Below are 17376 nucleotides of genomic sequence, written 5' to 3'. Positions count from 1 at the left end.
CTGCATGTGAAATTACTGTCTTGGGCCAGTAATTGTTAATATCCTTTCTATCCTATTAATCTAATATGAATTTGGTAAAAGAGTTTAACTGAGACAGGGCTCTATGTAAGTCAATACACAGAAATGAGGTGCTGGTGAACTGAGTACTTCTCCAGCAGAAAAGCAAGAACTTGGATTTTTTTTCATGTTTATTTCTATAACTTCAAAAAGAGATTTCAAAAATAATTTCTGAAGATAAAGATCCCAATGATCAAACCCATACTCATTAGAAAATACTTCCTGTATCCACACAATGGAGTATTATTCAGCCATAAAAAGGAAGTATTGATACGTGCTATAAACATGAATGAACCTTGAAAATATTATGCTAAGTGAAAGCCATACACAAAAGGCCACATATTGTAGGATTTCATTTATATGAAATGTTCAGAACAGGCAAATCCATAGAGACAGAAAAGTAGATTAGTCATTACCAAAGGCTGGGGGAAGAGGAAATGAAAAGTGCCTGCTAAGGGGTACAGGGTTTCTTTTTGGGGTGATGAAAAGGTTCTGGAATTAGACAGTGGTGATGGCTGTACAACCCTGTGAATATACTAAAAACACTGAACTGGACACTTTAAAATGGAGAACTTTATGGTATGTGAATTCTATCTTTTTAAAAAAAAAAAACTGGGTTAAAAAAGTGCTTGAGCTGGGGCGCCTGGGTGGCTCAGTCGTTAAGCGTCTGCCTTCGGCTCAGGTCATGATCCCAGGGTCCTGGGATCCAGCCCTGCGTCAGGCTCCCTGCTCCGCGGGAAGCCTGCTTCTCCCTCTCCCACTCCCCCTGCCTGTGTTCCCGCTCTCACTGTGTCTCTCTCTGTCAAATAAATAAATAAAATCTTTAAAAAAAAAATAAAATAAATAAAAAAATAAAATAAAATCTTTAAAAAAAAAAAGTGCTTGAGCATGCTAATGATATTACCAATGCAATAGTTATATCCTAAAACCAGAAAACACATTACATAATCCACATTTCAAATTCAGTCTCAGATATAAACACACTGATTTATTTCTGATTATTTTTCTCTATCTAATCTGTGCTAAAAAAGAATTATAGTAGCTACAAATTTATACCATGTCTAATAAATAATTTGAGACAAAACACAAAATGAAGTTCCAGACTATATAAACGTCATAAAAATTCACATCTTTTAATATTGCTTTAAATGTAAAATTTAGAATACTTCATATATGCAAAACTCTGGTTCATGGTGCTATATGAAGGGGAAAAAACCTATTCCTGAAACACTTTACATCTAACAAAGAGCTGTTGTCTTCACTGGCATAAATCAAGAAACTTACAAATAAAGACCATATAAGAGTGTAGCTAAGAGTTCACGTTCATGAAGTTCAGATGTAGCTTTCTCAGACTTGCAAAATACAGAATCTTTAAATTGGATATATGGATACACTTAAATTACACCTCCCAATAAAGCTGGCTAATAATGAGAAAGACTCCTATACCCATACCCTGTACTTGATGTGATTTTGGTCTAAGAGTGATAAAGTGATGACTAACCAAGGCCATCAGAGAAAAATGGCTTCCTGGCCAAACATACATAATTTGATAAAGGTACAGTTTTCTAGTATCTGAATGACTACTTTCTTGAAAAACAGGACTACTGCAAATCATATTTACCTCTGCATTTTTATTTTTACTGAGAATGTAATCAATAACTTTAGGCCTAATATCAATTTATAACTTAAAGATTCACTTAATTAATAAATTTTTTTGCCTAAAAATATGATTTCACTTTGCATCCCCAATCTCCTGGCCCTTCCAAGCAAGGTATCACAGAAATAAGTTAGCAAGTTATGGAGCACCTGGGTGGCTCAGTCACTGAAGCATCTGCCTTCAACTCAGGTCATGATCTGGGGGTCCTGGAACTGAAACCCCATTTCAGGCTCCCTGCTCAGTAGGGAGTCTGCTTCTCCCTCTCCCTCTGCTCCTCCCCCTCCCCACTCATGCGTGTGCTCTCTCTCTCAAATAAATACAGTCTTAAAAAAAAAAAACTTAGCAAGTTACATTACAGCTAAGAGGATCACAGCATTGAAATACCAGTAATTTTCACCAAATAGAGCGAAGGCACATTTTAATATTTTCCTGTCTCACATCTGAATGTCTTGAACTATTTGTGAGGATAGTCACTGCCACAAATAACACAAGTTTGAGAAACCAAGCATGTGTTAATAATACCAAATAACATTATTTTCCTTGTATTTATGATGAATTATATTTTAAATTAGTAATTTCAAGGGCTAATATTCTATTCTTAGGTTGCCTGGTCTACGTATTTGACTAAATTTCAAAGTTATTCAAGTGGAGGTGTTCTAGTATTAAGATGAGGCTCATTTTACAGAACATATATAAAAACTCTCATACAAAGAGTTAAACATGCAATGCAGGAACTCAGTATAGCATTTACCCATCCTGCAGGGAGAAGTCTATCAATTGAATAATTTTAACTGTTGTAACGAAATAATACAATAAAAATTTTATCAATTAAACAATGTTTTGATAAAATTATTTTGCCTATACTTAACTCTTAAATAAGTAAATAAGTATCACAATCAGCTGCACTATTTATCTTCTAGTTTATTTATAATACCTACAACAGTGTTAAAGCTGCATTTCTTTAAGGTAAAATTAATATAGTGGCCATTTTAGTTATATAAAATAGAAAATATCAGAAGTGGGATGACTAGCTGGTTCAGATGATGGAGCATGTGACTCGATCTTGGGGTCATGAATTTGAGCCCCACGTTGGAGGTAAAGATTACTTAAAAAAATAAATAAAAACTTTAAAAAAAAAATATCAGAAGTGAAAGTATTTCATGGAACTTCTGCTTTGGTTGCAGAAGAGTCAAAAAAAAGTTCAAAGACCACTGGCCTAAAACTATTGACTCCCTGTAACAGTGCCTGACACTTAAATGTTTTACTAGTCTTTCCTGAGCATTAATATTTCTTTTAACTTAGCCATCTTAATATTAGCAACAATTTATTCAAAGTCTACTATTGACTATGCACTATACTCTCCCTTTGCAAATATTATCCCATCAGTTCTCATAAAAATCTTGTAAGGTATTATCCCTATTTAACAGAAGAGGACACTAAAGCTAAGTAACTTGTCCAAGGCTATATAAAGTAGTAGAAGATCTGAACTTGGTTTATCAACAAAGCCCATACCTTCCTGGTATAGTGCCCCACTTTATAATCTTCTTTGAATATAAACTTGCAATGAAACTTCCATGATGAGATTGAATTTTCTCAAGAATATTTACCCATGACCTAAACAGGTTACTGTGTTTTTCCAATATGTTTAAATTTTAAGTTCACATAAAATATTCTCCATTTATATACCCTCCACACAGTCTTCTTTGATATTCAAAAAAGACAGTCCTTTCTGATAGCCAAAGCACATATAACTGTATGGAAGAATACTTCAGTTTAGCAAATGGAAAAACCTCCAATTATAGCAAAACAAAAAAGTCTCTGAGAAACCAAACCATGGGAAATCACTGTTAGGCCTCATGATAACAATGAGCTATAACCTTACACATAACCAATCAAATTTTTCCCTAGCCAGATGAGGAAACCAAAGCCAAATAAGTAAGTAGGAATGAAAGTATCAAATTCAAGTACATGAAATTATCATCAAATATCAATCACACTAATCAACCTCATGCTCAAAGGGCCATCCAGTCCAGCTCTCTCCAAGTGTGTTGCTTGGATCAAAGGTTCAGCAGAAATTTAAAAGGATTTATGGAAAAAATATCAAGTTTGGAAAACCCCGGGTTAGATAAAATTAAAATTGGTCTCTCTACTTCACATTCTCTCAGAGCCCTTAACATGTTAATGTGAATTACGCATCTCCGAAAGAAGGATTCATCATCCTCACGCAAATAAGGTGTACAGAGATTAAGGGACTTATCCAAGGTTACAACACAGATAACTAATGGCAAATTTAGAATCTAATTCTCCTGATTCCCACTCCAAAATTCATTCTACCTCCTCGAGATTTTATATTTGATATTAAAGAAAAAGCTTTTCCAAGGACCGCTTCTATAAGATGGAAAACACTAGTGGCTTGTCTGTACAGTATTTTCCACCATCCCACCAAAACTAATATACTTTTTTAAAAACTAAGTAGCAGAAAATGTTTATAAACAACAAAACCTCCTCAAGCCCAAAGTATTTGCAGATTATACACATAATGGTACTCCAAAATTTATTCTTATAAAAATATTTCCTCTAGAAAATCAGAGACATAAGAGCCTGATATACAGGAGGTATTCCAAACATATTTGCTAAAAGAATGAACAATAAATCCCTACCATTAATAAATCCCTAGTATCCCTCTACCATTAATTAGCTGTAGGAGCTTGATCAAATCGTAATCTCTCTGAATCTGAGTATCCCCACTTGCAAATGAAGCTGTTAGAACAGAATGATCAAGATCTCTTCTATCTGTAAGAATCTGTAAACCTCATACAAATTAAATCTCAAATTCTTAGCATTTGAGGATATGTCCACAATAAAAAATTATAACAAAAATAACGTTAGCAAATCATTGATACTCATCATTTCATTTAATATGCCCATTAAACATGCAAATCAGATCAGTATTACTACCTACATTTTACAGGTAAAGAAACTGAGGCCCAGAGAAATTGACTAGACCAGAATCACAAAGTTATTAAGTAGAGAAGCACAGACTTTGAACCCAAGATTTTAGTGTCGAAATCTCCAAATCTTTCCATTACACTTTGTCCTCCCATGGTAGGGACAGGGATGCAGCCCAGATGATGACAGCATTATTCCTTGGCCTTCAGATACTGATTTAACAGCACTACAGAACAAAAGGTCTCCCAAACCCTCTCATCATCCCATCATCCCAATGTTAACTTCTCAATGTTAACAACTCCTCTGTGAAAAAAAAATTATTTCAATGCAACAAAGTAATCATATTTTTCTCCTCAGAGTCCAAGGTTAACTAATGCCACTATTGTAACAGAGAATGACACTATCGAGGAATGAATCTAAAATATGAATAAAATCTTTCACATCAAAATACCATTCTGGTTCAAATAATATGTACTCACAGTCAAGTACTGTTAAATTCAAAGACCACCTTATACCATTAACATGCTACATTTAAAATGAGAGGTCTACTTATGCAAACTTTGCTAAGAAAATGAGGGAGTTTAAACTACTGACTCCTTCATCCCTTAGAAATGAGGGAGTTTAAAATATTAAGTCTTTTAGGTCTTGTTACATAACACCATACCTCAAATTAATACTTCAAGTGCAACTTTTCTAAACTCCAGGAAACAAACCCAACTCTAGGTTCAAATTTGGTGTTAAAATAAACAAATGGCATTTACATCACACTCTTACCCTCCAAGAAATACAACCTGGCAACCAGAAGTATCCCAGGTTATGGACTTCGATTTCCCCAAGACTTTAACCAATCACCTGACTCTCATATTTAACTCTACTTTCTGTCTTTAAAAATGTACATATTCTTATGTCAAATATGTTTCTCACAGCTATAGTAAAATCCCCTTTCAACAAAGAGTATACTATAATGAAATAAAAATACACTTATTAAACCTCTCAAAGACACAACACTGCATTAAATTCTCTGCCAAGAAAATTAGGTGAGCACTATCTTTAAGGGGTTACATGTGAAAATGCTTTGGAATATGCTTACAGTGAGTCATAATTATTAAGTATAAGTAGATATAACATGCAAACGTAATAATCCTTCAGAAGAGTAACCAAAGGAAAAAAAATTCCTCCTCCAAAAAAAAAAGTCAATCGCATTCATCCAAAATAAATATACACACACACAGAAATGTCATATTGGGCTCATTTGTGCAAGATCATGAGTTACTATCGTGCCCTGTAAACTTTAGCAAGTGTTGGAGGCTTAACAAAAGTTTAGCTTGTTAAATTAAGAGCAAAAAATCTCCATAGACTCAAGAGGTCTTACACCTGAAAAGAATTTACCATGAACACAAATGAGAACTTTAACAAAACCAAAGCCAGAGCTATTGCATCGATCCGTACTTAAATTCCTCGGCTGGTAAATGCTCAATAGCACCAAACTCATCACCACTTCAACACTGATAAGTTTGAGAAGAGCTGTTGAAATCTTGCGGGCCAATCAAAAACCTTAGTGAACGGTCACAAAATAAAAGTCACAGCGTATGTGACAGCTTTACAGGCCAATTCAAAAAACTACAGGGCCATCGAATGTATGCGAGTCTCCGAACAAATTATCTAGGATAGCCTATGTTATTTACCAAAGTGCAAGCAGTCCCCAGGGGAGCGCAGCAAATGATAACTTAGGTCCCAGGACGGGCTCCTCTTCACACAAGGATGACTTTCCTACTTAGTGTCAACTGTACACTTGCATGCTCTGAAAATAGGGGCAAGTCCTGAATACCAAGGGTTACGAGGGCAACGTTTCCATTTTATCAGGGGCTGAAGCTCAGAAGAATCCCAATGCTGAAACGCTCGACCTATAACCTGGGAGTCACTTTCCAACTGTGCTCTCACCCAGGATCATTATATCCCCAACGGAAGCCAATCATTAGTAGGAACAAGGCCTGGAAAAATAGTAAGAAGGCTCGAAAAGTTCACGTAAGAGACACGGAAAAGGTGGGGGCTTCGAGAGAGGAGACCGACGTTAAAGCATCTTGGGCTCAAACATTTTAAAAGCCCAAATACATACAAAGACCCTTCTCCCAGATGACTCCTGGCAGAAAGAGACACACAGACCCTCAGTCATTGCGACAGAATGGGGCTCCAGGGATTCACCTAGACAAGCAGCCCGGACTGAGGCTCCGATCTGTCCAGGCAAGGGCCGGAACCCGGGGAAGGGGTCTGCATTGTGGCCAGGCGGAGCGCAGAGCCCCTTCTCCCGGGCCCCTTTCTCTCTCCTTCCCCACGACCAGGCCTCTCCTGGCTCCTCTTCCCCTTCTCCTCCCTCCCTCCCCCTCCCCCCAGTCACACAAAACAAGGCCACCTCCCCCCCAAATCCCACCAACTTTCGCACCCCCCTTCCCACCTCTCAGGAGCGCACAGAAACTGCAGGCCAGGAGGCTCCTCAGGACGGCCCCCATCTTCCCTTCTCGCGTTCTCTTCTCTCACCGGCGAGGGGCGGCCAGAAGAGGGGGAGGCGAGGAGCCGGGGCGGCCGCCGCAGCGGCAGGTCTGCACGCTCATGCTTCCCAGCTTTCCAGAGAGAGAAGAAAGAAAGGGGCACGTCAGGGCTCCGCGCGCGCCGCCGCCGCCGCCCTCTCTACCGCGCCGCGCTGCCCGGGGCTCGCGCGACGCCAGCGTCTGCTTCCATCCCGCCGCCTCCTCCCCCGGCGCCCCGCTTCCCCCGCGCAGCTCCTCATTCAGCCTCTTCCTCTCACGCAGCGGCGCAGGGATACCACGGGCCCGCCGCCGCCACGGGTCGCCGCGAAGGTCTTCCTGCGCGCGGGCGAGCCCCTCCCTCGGCGCCGCCTCCCGTGCAGCTACGAAAGAAAGTGGGGGACCGCGCGCACGGCCTCTGCTTGGAGACCCCGGGAGATCCGCCAGGCAAGCGGAGGCGAGCTGGAGGGAAGAGGTCTCCCGCCGGCGCATTCCTATGGGATTCTTTCCTGGGCCGGCCACTGCGGCCCTCCCCGCGGAGGGCGTGAAGCGACGTCGAACAACATCAGCCCGGCGTGGTCGGGACTACTTTCTGCGGCTCGGCCGGGCCGCCGCCTGCTCCGCTCTTTGTGCGGTCGCCGCCGGCCGAGCCAGGTGGGGGTCCGGGCACCCGCTGGCTGACACCTGGGCCGGGGGTGTGGGGGGCGGCGGGCGGCCGGCGGAGCGGCAGGCCGTGCTCGGAGTGCCGCGCCGGTCCCGACGCGGGGCGATGAGCTCAATCTTCGGGCTCGGAAATGGGCTTAAGCTTTTTTCTTCTAGGGAAAATAAAGACGAATGCTGCTTACACCAGCTTTAAACGGGGTATGGTGAAGGATGTTCAAACGCTGACTCAAAGCAGAGCTTTTTCTTTTCTCCTGGCTTTGCAGAATTACAGACTGTCCCCAGAATTAGGTCCAACAAGGACTACAGATTTCTAAACTGGCAGGTAAAATTCCAAGATCAATGCGTCAGCACCTAAGACAGAGCAAAGGGACAATTGGTGAGGACCGTGTTTGGGATTTTACACGTTGCGATTATAGGTAAGTGTTTGGCATTTTTGATCAGCTCGCAGCTTGAGGAGGAAAAGATTCACCAGAATCTCAGACTGGTTTTGCACAGCTTCTGCTGCCCTTGATGCACTGGGCTTCCAGGTGTAACAGCCCAGACACACCCCGTAGAAAGAAGTGGCAGCTTCAGCCTAGGAAGGAACTCCAGCCGGAGTTAACCGTAATGGAGCCATCAGGTGCATTCTGTCCAGCTGTCACAGGCACTTACCTGGAGGCAGATGGGCGGGGATAATGGAGCAACTCCCACAATGTTACTGATGCAGCAGTCCCCCCTCATCAATAAGGGGATGCCTCCAAGACTCCCAGTGGATGCCTGAAACCATGGATAGTACCCAACCCTGTATATACTGTTTTTACCTAGACATACATACCGAAGATAAAGTTTAATTTATAAATTAGGCACAGTAAGAGGTTAACAACAATAACTAACAATAAAATAGAACAATTACAACAATATGCTATAATAGAAGTTATGTGTGTGGTCTCTCAAACTATCTTATTGTACTGTACTCCCACTTCTTGTGATGATGTGAAATGATAAAATGTCTCCATGAGAGATGAGGTGAGGTGAAATGATGCCGTACTGTGACATAGCCTTAGGCTACTATTGATCTTTTGACAACAGTCAGAATCATCTACTTCCCAACTGTGGTTGACCGCCAGTAAATGAAACCGCGGAAAACAAAACCTCAGATAAGGGGTCACTACTGTACGTCAGTTAACATTGGAGTTCACTAGGTGTTTGCACATACATCATCCCATTGGACACTCAAAGCTAGCCTGGAGTGAGGCAGATTTTGTTACTTATCCTCATTGCACATGGGAGGAAAATGATGAGTTCAATGACTTACCAAGGCCACTCAAGTAGTGAATAGCAGGATTCGAACCCAGCCCAGGTCTTTCAACTTCAGATAATGCTTCTTCCAAGAAATGCGTGCTGAACCAAGGTGATACATGTCTGTTAGCAGACAGAGGGCAGAAATAGTCAAATCACTTTCTCCTAAATTCACCTGAGAAAGTCTAGCCATCACTGATTTAAACCACCTTCTTCCAAGAACCCTGTCAAGACTGCAAGTTTTGGGACACCTGGGTGGCTCAGTCAGTTAAGCGTCTGCCTTTGGCTCAAGTCATGATCTCAAGAGTCCTGGGATTGAATCCCACGTCGGGCTCCCTGCCCCGCGCGAGTCTGCTTCTCCCTCTCCTCCCTACTCATGCTCTCTCTCACTATCTGTCTCTCTCTCTCAAATAAATAAATAAAATCATAAAAAAAAAAGACTGCAAATTTTGTCTTCTGGCCTCCTCAAAACAGATAACTGAGAACCAGGTTTTTCAGCAGCAGCCTAGAAAATATTACTGTGAAGCTAGCGAGGTTGTGGAGACACCACAAGGTAGTGGAAAAGAGAAGGCATGAGCTTTGGACTGAAACAGGATCCAAACCCCACCACTTACAAGATGTGTGACTTTGGACATGATATTTACATACACTGCACCTCAGTTTCCTCATCTGTAAAGTGGGGAGCATACCTCCTTCAGGCTTATAGTAAGGATTAAGTTAAATAATATATATAAAGTGCTCAATATATAATAGGTGCTCAATAAATGATCATTTCCTTTCTCAACTTCTTCAAGGTGAACGGTGTCATAATAACTTGGAATCCTTGGAAAATAATGAAGAGAGAGGGAAAAAATCACATGCTCAAAATGCTTACTGCAGGATTATTTATAATTGGAGTTAGATCATGTGAAACTGATGAAAATTAACCTTCAGAATGCCTCACTTTCACAGGCCCCTTCCAAACCCTGGGAGGAGCCCTAAGAATGGGTTCATGGTTTGCAAAAGTAAGATAATTTTCTATTCTTTTCTGAAAACATCTCTCAAAATTGTATAAATTTCAAGTCCCACAAAACCTGGATCCGTTCCTATTTATAATAGGAAACGGAGTACAGCCTGACCTCTTTAGGCTGTCAACCTAAGTAGGGGAATGAAGTATTATACATTGTTAAAAATGATAGTTTAGATGACTTTGCCACAGTGTTGGAAAATGTTTACAGTTAAACTTAAAACCATAAGAAAGTGCATGTACATTTTAGTTTAGCTACATAAAATATAAATATATACATATATTTTTTTTATTTACCACATATTTGAGCAAAGATCAAAAGTAAATAATAAGTGTGTTGAAACAGGCATTAGAATGGTAAAATAAGGGGCACCTGGGTGGCTCAGTCATCGGGCGTCTGCCTTCTGCTAGGGTCATGATCCCAGGGTCCTGGGATCCAGCCCACATCAGGCTCCCTGCTCCGCGGGAAGCCTGCTTCTCCCTCTCCCACTCCCCCTGCTTGCGTTCCCTCTCTCGCTGTCTCTTTCTGTCAAAGAAATAAATAAAAATCTTTAAAAATTAAAAAAAGGATGGTAAAATAATATGAGATTACTTTTCTGTTCTTAAGTTTCCATTAATATATTCTATATTTTTTCCAATTTTTTTAAATGTACTTAAGTGAAAACCTATAGCTTACAGTTAAACCCTAGCCTGCACATTATTCTCACCAGTTAACGAATTTATTTTTGCATTCATTCAAGTGCCTATTAAAAATATTCAATACCAGTCACTGTGTTAAGTGCTGGGGAAGCGAAGATGAGATTAATCATGGTCCCTACCCTCAAGAAGCTTACAGCTTAGTTTGGAAACACTAATTGATAAAAACAAATAATTAAAATGTTAAAATTGCTATGGTGCATGTGGTTAACATATCAATAAGGAACTCAAGTGTTCATCTGCCTGAAGCGTTCGTCTGCCTGCACAGTTTTAAAAAAGGAAAACAACCCTAGAGCTGAGGCCTGAAATTGAAGTCGGAGTTGGTCAGGCCAACAAGACTGACAAGGAATTCCAAGCAGAAGGGTAGCAGGTGCAAAGGCACTGAATTATTAGAGAGCTTGGCATGTTGGGGATTTGAAAGTAGATCCATATAGCTGAAGCATGGGGTGCTTCTAGAGAATGTCAGAAAATGAGGCAGACCATTAAGTAGATATTGGATAATAAATAGCTTTTTTTTAAAAGATTTTATTTATTTATTTGACAGATAGAGACATAGAGAGGGAACACAAACAGGGGGAGTGGGAGAGGGATAAACAGGCTCCCCGCTGAGCAGGGAGCCTGATGTGGGCTTGATCCCAGGACACTGGAATCACGACCGGAGTCTAAGGTAGACACCCAACAGCCTGAGCCACCTAGGCACCTCTGGATAATAAATAGCTTTTTAAGTCATGCTTAGAAGTTTAGATTTTAGCCTGTTGACAGTGTGGACATTGAAGCATTTTTGTCATGGTAGAGAACTGATTTGCATGTTAAATAATTTCTCTGACCCCAGTGTGTCTAATAGAAGGGAGGCAAGGCAAAAAGTAGGAAGACCAAAGAGGAAGTTATTTTTAGTCTGTGGAAGAGATGGTCAGGACAGCAACATTGGGGATTGAAAAGAGATCAGTCATGGATTTGAGGAATATGGGTGGAAACCGCAGGACTTGGTAACCTATCAGATGCGAATTGAGAGAGATGGAGATAGAGAGGAAGAGTGAGAGAAGTAGTCTAGGATGAGGTTCCAGGTTTCTAAGTTATGCACCCAAGTGAATGAGAGTCTCATTTACTAAGAAAAGAAATGCATAAATAAGGAGGATTTCAAAAAAGGTGATGATAAGTTAAACAATGGGTCTTTTATATTGGTCCTATCTGAAAAACATCCAGCTGGAGATAGCCAGTATGCAGTTTTGATGTAGAAGTTTGGACTCAGGAGAGGAATGGAAAATAGAGCTGTTCAGTGATCATTTTGGAGCTTGCACACCACACAATCCAGGAATGTACTGTAGAATATTGAAGAGTGATTGAATAGTTATTACTACAGTTTTCTGGATGATGACAGTAAGACATCAGGAAGGGAAGGCATTTTCTAATCCAGGTGAAGGCAACTTTGGGCCACTTCACTGTGGGCTAAGGGTAAAGATTATACCTGAACCCATAACCGTACCTAAACCATAACCTTACTTACTTACTTACTTAAGCCATAACCTCTACCCTTACTTAGAGCAGTTAGTGTGACTAGAAAAGTAAGCGAGAGGATTCATGTGGAGTACAAATATCTAGGAACAAATGGAGGGATCAGCTCAGGCCATGTCTCAGGGTCATGGGATCCAGCCCTGAGTTGGGCTCCATGCTCAGTGGGAAGTCTGCTGGAGATTATCTCCCTCTCCTTCTGCTCTTTCCCCTGCTCTCTCTCTCTCTGTCTCAAATAAATAAATAAAATATTTTTTAAAAAATAATGGCAAATACAGGGTACGGTGGAGAAGTCTCCTATGAGAAGCACTGAAATGAGGTCACTGTGACTTACAACTTCCAAAAAGGTCACTGATGGGAGCATACATTATGCCAACTTTTTAGGGATGCAATCGAGGAGTAAAATCTTTCGCCTTATACACACCTTCTAAACTAGCATCCCACCTCTTGAAATTTATCCACAGGAACAAAAGTTTACAGAGATATGTGTACACAGATATTTCCTATAACATTGTAATAGAAAATGAACAAAACAGGGGCGCCTGGGTGGCTCAGCTGGTTAAGCGTCTGACTCTCAATTACGGCCCAGTTCATGATCTCGAGGTCATGGGATCAAACCCCATGTCAGGTTCCATGCTCAGCAGGGAGTCTGCTTGAGATTCTCTCTCCCTCTCCCTCTTTCCCTCCCCCCTTGCTCTAAAATAAATAAATAAACCAAAAAAAAAAAAAATGAACAAAGCAAAAAAAAAAAAAACACAAGCCTACAAATATGGTAGTTTTATATGGTTCAGTCTAATTTTTAAAAACCTGAACACATTTCAATAGGGAATAGTTGAGTAGACAACTGTATATCCTCATTGTGGAATACTATACAGCTGTTAAAAAGAATTATGTAGATTTATATGTATTCATTTGGAAGTATAGACATAATATACTGTTAATCAAAGAGCAAGTTAGAGAACTGTATGTTCTATGTGGTGGGATTTTGTTTAGGAAAAGAAGGAATGAAGGAAGTGAGAAAGGGAGAGAAGAAGAGAGAGGGAGAGTGCTGGATGGATTGGCCCTGGATAGGAGGAGGAGGGGGACCACCACTTCCGGATAAGGGAGAAAGAGAGTGCCTATCAAAAGCTGCTGAAATTCCAGCTCCCTTCCTCCACCCGCACTTTCACAGGCTTCTCCTAGAGGCCATAGGAGGGATCACGGCAATGATATAACATGGTCATCTGTTTTTATAAAATTTACAAAGGTAAATTTCTGTGTATTCTTTTTTTTTAATTCCTCCTTTCCCAACTGTATATGCTCAGGCATCACAAAACCGGAATCTGCCCCTTGTAGTGATACATTTGGGAGCAATGGGATAATGGAGACAAAAATTTAAAAGACTTTGCCTTTATTTGATTTGATTGCCTCTATTTTCTTATTGCAGTAGTCCCCCTTATCTGCAGTTTTACTTTCTGCGGTTTCAGTTACCCACAGCCAATTCCAGTCTCTATTGTCAGAAGGTCAAGAGTAGCCTCATGTTATGTCACAGTGCTTAGTCATTCACCTCACTTCTTCTCATCACGTAGGCATTATAACAACTCATGTCATCACAAAAGGAAAGGTAAGTATAGTACAATAAGATATTTGAGGAAAGAGAGACCACATTCACACAATTTCTTTACAGGATATTGTTACAATTGTTCCATTTTATTTTTATTTTTTTAAAGCTTTTATTTATTTATTTATTTATTTATTTATTTATTTATTTATTTATTTAGCATAGGTGTGGGGAGGGGCAGAGGGAAAGGAGAGAGAGAGAGTCTCAAGCGATTCCTTGCTGAGTACAGAGCCCAACACGGGGCTCAATCTCACAACCCTAAGATCAAGACCTGAGCCGAAATCAAGAGTCGGTGCTTAAGCGACTGAGCCACCCAGGCGCCCTGCATTTTATTTATCTGATTCCCTGTGACAGAGTACCCTCTTCTGTAGATGTCCTTTCCTCCCCCTGGGGCCAACCTAAGTACTTTAGTGCACAGAATTTTCATTTATCGCTCATTAAAAAAATGTATTAAGCTCAGCTGTTGGGCTCTGCCTTCGGCTCAGGTTGTGGTCCCAGGGTCCTGGGATCGAGCCCCGCATCGGGCTCCCTGCTCCTTGGGAAGCCTGCTTCTTCCTCTCCCACTCCCCCTGCTTGTGTTCCCTCTCTCGCTGTGTCTCTCTCTGTCAAATAAATAAATAAAATCTTTAAAAAAAAAATGTATTGGGTTTTACTGGGGGCTTATACAGCCAAGGATGAAATAAGAAACAAGTAGTATTAGACACAAAGGATACTTCTTTTCAAATTGTAACTATATCTAGGCAGCCCATGCAATACTCTGACGCTATAGCCAGGAAAAAGTATTATTCCCATTCAAGGATGGAAAAATCGAGGCAAGAAGGTCACTCTTACATCTACAGAAGAGGGTACTCTGTCACAGGGAATCGGATCCAGAGCAGGGAGGAGGGGGTCCATACAGGGAAGGGGATGAGAAGGGGATCAGAATATTGGTTACATCCAGAGAGATTAATCGAATAAAGAACTAAGGATAATGGAAGCTGGGTTTCTGTTGGAGAAGGGAGTTACCAATACAAGGGCAATAGATTGGTGCCAATGTCAATGAAAATGGTGGAGTAGGGAAATCTAAGGGCCTGTCTCTTCCCATTAACACTGAAAAAAAAAAACGGGCAAAAACTAGCAGAATCACCTTTATCAGAGCTCTAGAAGATAGTCAAAGGTTTACAGCAACCAAGCGAATGCTTAATCGAGAGAGCGAGCCCTGAAACGTGGTAGAGGGTTTCGTCATGTTTTCCCTTACCCTTGCCTGCCCCTCCTTCTGAAGTGCTGCAGCAACGTAGAAGGTGACAGCCAGGGTCCCGGGGAGACAGAGAAAGGGGCAGAAAGAATATTTGCAGAAATAAGAGCCAAAAAACTTCCCGTATTTGATAAAGTAGATGAATGTCCAGGTCCGGCTATCTCAACGCATACCAAGGAATTACAAACACAGAAACAGAAAAAACTAGAACAGACGCTGTGATCCTGTATTGGTACTGGATGTATTGATATGAATTCATGGTTTGCAATATATGTGGTTAGATACAGAAATAAACATAGCTGTAAATGTGTACGTGACCGTGTGTGTGCGCACATGTGTGGGTATTCCCTACCTCCGTTCACCAAGCAGATGTGTCAGTTCGTTTACTGAGAAGGAGCCACCAAGACAGGATTTAGATGTGCAAGAGATGTATTGGAGGAGTGTGACGGCCTCCAAGGTAGCCCCCCAACGATTCTCACTCCTTGGCATCGAATCCCCGTGAAATCCCCTCCTACACTGAATAAAGCTGACCTATTGCTGCAATGACACAGTGTGAATTTAAGGTTAGACAATAAAAGACATGGTGGTATTAAAAAAAAAAAAATTTCAACTGGGTAAATTTTTTTTTAAAGATTTTTATTTATTTATTTATTTATTTGAGACAGAGAGAACGAGAGAGAGAGAGCACATGAGAGGGGGAAGGGTCAGAGGGAGAAGCAGGCTCCCCGCCGAGCAGGGAGCCCAATGCGGGACTGGATCCAGGGACTCCAGGATCACGACCCGAGCCGAAAGCAGTCGCTTAACCAACTGAGCCACCCAGGCGCCCTCAACTGGGTAAATTTTAAAGACCTTACTGGCTTTAGTCAACGACTCATGAATCGGGCTGCAACCCATCTAGGAGTTAGAAAGTAGCTCCAAGGAATTATACAAAACAGAAGACTTTTATAGGCAGAAGGGAGTGGGACAAGAGAGTCATACTGCAAAAAGTGGATTCTCTATGGCACAGTTACTTTCCTTCAGGGAATGGCAAGTGTCTTTCAGGCAGATTACCTCACTAGTGCTGACCAAGTGATTCCTGATGATTGGTGTCAGATTCCATTTCTGGGAGAGGCCAAAACTGTAATTAAGTCTCAGTTCGGTGACATGGGGCTTAGCATAAGTGACTCCATTTTGGACCTGTCGTCTTGTTTTTAAGAGTGGCTTCTGCTTTCTTCTCTGAGAGCACTTGCTGTAAGGGGGAAATCAGCCGTCATGTCACAAAGGCACTCAAGTAGTGCTAGTGGTGTGTGTGGGGATGACCTGAGACCTCCTGCCAATAACCAAGTAAGCCATCTTGGAAATAGATCCTCCAGGGTCAAGTCAAGCCATCCCATGACTATGCTGTGCCTGAGTTTCCAGACCAGCTAATCCGCTCAAACTCCTGACCTACAAAAACTGTGAAATAATAAATATTTATTTTGTTTTAAGCTAACATATTTCGGGGGAAATTGCTACAAGTGATAGGTAACTGATACAAGTAGGAAACAAGAAGGGAGAGAGATCCTTCAGACTGAGATATATTCTGACATTTGTGGAAGGAGACAAAGAAGGAAGGATTGGAGTAGGACAAGTCTTGAACAGCAGCACGGTTCCCAGAATGGATTTACTAGGTAGAAGGGGAGTTCCCAAGTCAAAGCCGTCCGTTGAAGAATCCCTACGTCTTGCCAGAATGGGCCCATGGAGCCTGCTGTGCTTAAGCATTGACAGGGAGTAACCCTTGGGAAGTATGGCCTCAGTGCAAACAGGTGGTAGATCCAAGGGGCGATAGGTGGGGCTGTCAATCAGTTATGGTCCCTGTAGCCGGATATCCGAGCGACACATTTTTACAGGCACCACAGCAAGCTTGGGGGCAGTGACAGCCCGATATCAATGAGCACAGCTAGTGTCAAGATCTTGGCTTCTAGGGCGCCTGGGTGGCTCAGTCGGTTAAGCGACTGCCTTCGGCTCAGGTCATGATCCTGGAGTCCCGGGATCGAGTCCCGCATCGGGCTCCCTGCTCGGCGGGGAGTCTGCTTCTCTCTCTAACCCTCTTCCCTCTCGTGCTCTCTGTCTCTCATTCTCTCTCTCTCAAATAAATAAATAAAATCTTAAAAAAAAAAAAAAAAACCCTCCCAACGGGCACCTGGGTGGCTCAGTTGGTTAAGCGACTGCCTTCGGCTCAGGTCA

At 41.5% G+C, this 17376-nt stretch overlaps 1 protein-coding gene across 1 annotated transcript in view; it reads right to left on the bottom strand.

Moving 5' to 3' along the window:
* LRP6 (LDL receptor related protein 6) overlaps positions 1–7436 on the bottom strand; it is a 178402-nt gene extending 170966 nt beyond the window's left edge. The window contains exon 1 of the mRNA XM_035028204.1: positions 7116–7436. Within this exon, the coding sequence (XP_034884095.1) occupies positions 7116–7170 (55 nt within the window). The 5' untranslated portion in view covers positions 7171–7436. The remainder of the gene's footprint in view (positions 1–7115) is intronic.
* Positions 7437–17376: the final 9940 nt, after the last annotated feature.

This window comes from Mirounga leonina, unplaced genomic scaffold (genome assembly GCF_011800145.1).
Source record: "Mirounga leonina isolate KUSES-001 unplaced genomic scaffold, KU_Mleo_1.0 Mir_201, whole genome shotgun sequence".
Taxonomy (NCBI): domain Eukaryota; kingdom Metazoa; phylum Chordata; class Mammalia; order Carnivora; family Phocidae; genus Mirounga; species Mirounga leonina.
The sequence above is the reverse complement of the archived record's forward strand: the minus strand, read 5'-3'. Positions and strand labels throughout refer to the sequence as shown.